The sequence below is a fragment of the Carlito syrichta genome, unplaced genomic scaffold (genome assembly GCF_000164805.1).
Source record: "Carlito syrichta isolate Samal-C Ts95f unplaced genomic scaffold, Tarsius_syrichta-2.0.1 Scaffold315958, whole genome shotgun sequence".
Classification (NCBI taxonomy): Eukaryota; Metazoa; Chordata; class Mammalia; order Primates; family Tarsiidae; genus Carlito; species Carlito syrichta.
In genome coordinates, this window is record NW_007260054.1 from 223,195 (window position 1) to 225,939 (window position 2,745).

A 2,745-nucleotide genomic window follows, 5' to 3' on the forward strand; every position below is an offset into this window, starting at 1 on the left:
AAAAATATGCCACCCCAAAATATGCACTGGCATATTGATTATTTTAAGTTAAAGGCATTCAGAAAACAGCAAGCGCAAGAAGATCTAAAATAGTCTGTTGCAATAAGTCATAACTGAGCAAGATTATAAAACTGTTCCTTCCAGAACACGAACCAATTGCAGGATCTCTGTACATTCTAACCGCCGGCTCACTTTTCTTCTAGAAAACTGCAACAAGTCTTAATAGGAAGTTGTCGGGGTTTTTTTTCCCCCCTTCCTATAGTTAGTTCTTCCAAAATGGTTTTGCTAGCGGACCCCGCGCTTGGCTGGCAATTAAACATGAAACTTCTCATTGGGTATTTTCGAGACTACCACGGGGAATCAGCTGCCAGCTTACTGCCATGTGGAAAACTGCACGAGATTCCGGGATCGGAATCAAAATGCTAATTTAAAAGGTCAAGTGAAGCCTCGCCTCACGTTCTGGCGTGCCGGCGCTCTCTGCAGGCAGAAGCAGACAAAGACCCAGCAAGCAGTGGCAGAGCCTGAGACCAGCCCTGTATCTGTTTTCCTGAAATAATTTTGAAATCATGCCTGAAATGCCGGAGGACATGGAACAGGTAAGAGCTGGCAATTGCAGAAATGAAGCATTCTAGAGTCGCTTTAAAAAAAAAAAAAGCATTTCAGTGAAATTTGGTGTGTAGAGAAAATAGAAACGAGTGTCATTCATTTCCTTAGAACATAACCTTCTTTGGGACATAGAAGAACAAACAAACTTTAGAAACTGACCTGGGAAACCAGGTTAGGGAGAGCTCCGCTAAGTCTCATCAACTGAAAAATAAAATGCAAAACAGAACAGCAGTTTCATTTACCATTTTAAATGCAATTATGTATGTGAAGGTTCTGTATAAATAAGGATTTTATCTCTAGTGGTGTGCTCCAGACTTTCTTTGTCCTTGTATGAATTGAATCTGCTAACATAACTTTTAGTTTCAGGCTGCTTTCTTTAAATTTACAGACTTGGTCACTACACGAAGTTGGATATCGTCTGTGTAAGAATGGTGTTTGATTCACATAGACCCTCGCTATCATCACTAAAGAAAACGATTAAATTCATACCCAGACATATACCCCAGCTTTTAATACCCAACTTTTACTGGTTATCAAGTCAAATTCTCAGATGTAGTCGTGTTAAATCCTTTTTGTTCCTCAAGACAAAGCTGCTCGGAGACTCAAAATACTAATTACATATGCATGTCCTTAATTCTTCATGCTGAACTCAATTTTCCCCCCTAAAATGGTAAGATTGCATCACCCGTTGCAACTAGAAACTTTAAGCAAATTTTCTGTTTTTAAGAGAGGAATATTGAGAGGATCTTGGATCTGCTCCCGGGGCCCTTGTCTTTGTTTTCCCCAGATTATACTATTTAGTCCTGCGGTAGTCCTCTCAAGGATTTTCTAAATAATGCTAAACTGATGAACTGTAACAGCTTGGATTAAAACAAAACAAAAAACGAAAAGTAAGCGACCTCAGGTTGTCTTCGGTTTCTGTTCCAAAGCAACTTTTATGTTTACCTGAATAAGGAAATAAGTTCTTGCTGGGGGTTGGGGAGAAAGGAAAGTCATGGGGCTCTGACGTGGAAAAACTTTTTATAAAAAGGCTGCTTAGTCTTTAGCTCTAAAATAAATAAAAAAGGATTATGAAGATGAGGCCTCAGGAAGATCCAAGCTAGCAGTGGTCACGTTTGTGGGCGACGTTTATAAAGCTCGCTCTCCTGGGTATTCGTACTACAACACTCGGACTGTTCGGTGAAAAATGGGCACATCCTACATAGTCTATGCTGGTATTTATTTTCTGCGTAAATTTCACTGGCAACCTGCCTGGCGGGTTTTGAAACGCAAAGAAAATCTGTTGGGTGCGGGATTGGCCTCAACATTTAAGGCGATTGTTTCTGATTTACTTTTAAAAAGGGATTCGGGTGGTAGAACACCCAGCATTAAACTACCTGTTTTTTTTTCTTTAATTCTGGGTGCTCTCCAAGGCTGGGCTCCTTTAGTCCAAAGCTGCAGCCCTCAAGTTGTTGCTTCTGAAAGGGTGGTCTTGACTCTTGCTAAACCCACTAAGAAGTAGATTCCCGGACTTTCCTACCAGTTTCTCATACTGTAATGATAGCTAACGTCCAAGAACCTGAGTTTTGAAGAGGTGCCCAAACCATCTTCCTCTCCACACACCTTTTTATTTTTAATTAGTTAAAAATAGTTTCACATTTTTGAAATTTCACACATACTATTTTTTAGCATCCTGGAGAGACAAATGGCTTAGACGCCAACACATATTTTTATTCCTTGTCTGTTCTAAATCTTTCAAAATCCACACCTAAAGCTCTAGAGATGTGTGTCCTTTGTGTATCCACCCTATCCCTTCACCTCCCATGCCTTTAAAATGTTTTATTCTACTTTATGTAATGCCAGTTGACTTTTAATGCACTGCGCACAGTCTGCAGACTTGAAGCTCAAGGCAATCCATTTTAGATCTTCCCCTGTTTAGAAAAAATAAAAAAGCAGAAAAAGCACATAAATAAACAAAACTTGAATTCATTGCTTTAAGGTCGGGGCCTTTGTTTGGCGTGTCTCTTTAAGAGCTGGCGCGTGGGCTGGGCGCGTCCCTCGCGTGCCCGCCCACTTTCTGGGGCGTCGGCGGAGCGTGGCCAATCAGCGGGTGCGGCTATGGCGGCGGAAGCCGGAAGCGGCGGGCGGGCTCGGCCTGGG

General features: G+C 41.6%; 1 protein-coding gene across 1 annotated transcript in view; it reads left to right on the forward strand.

Annotated features, from left to right (window-relative positions):
• The first annotated feature begins 253 nt into the window (after window positions 1-253).
• MAT2B (methionine adenosyltransferase 2B) overlaps window positions 254-2,745 on the forward strand; it is a 17,948-nt gene continuing 15,456 nt past the window's right edge. Inside the window, exon 1 of the mRNA XM_008073600.2 lies at window positions 254-596. Within this exon, the coding sequence (XP_008071791.1) occupies window positions 567-596 (30 nt within the window). The 5' untranslated portion in view covers window positions 254-566. The remainder of the gene's footprint in view (window positions 597-2,745) is intronic.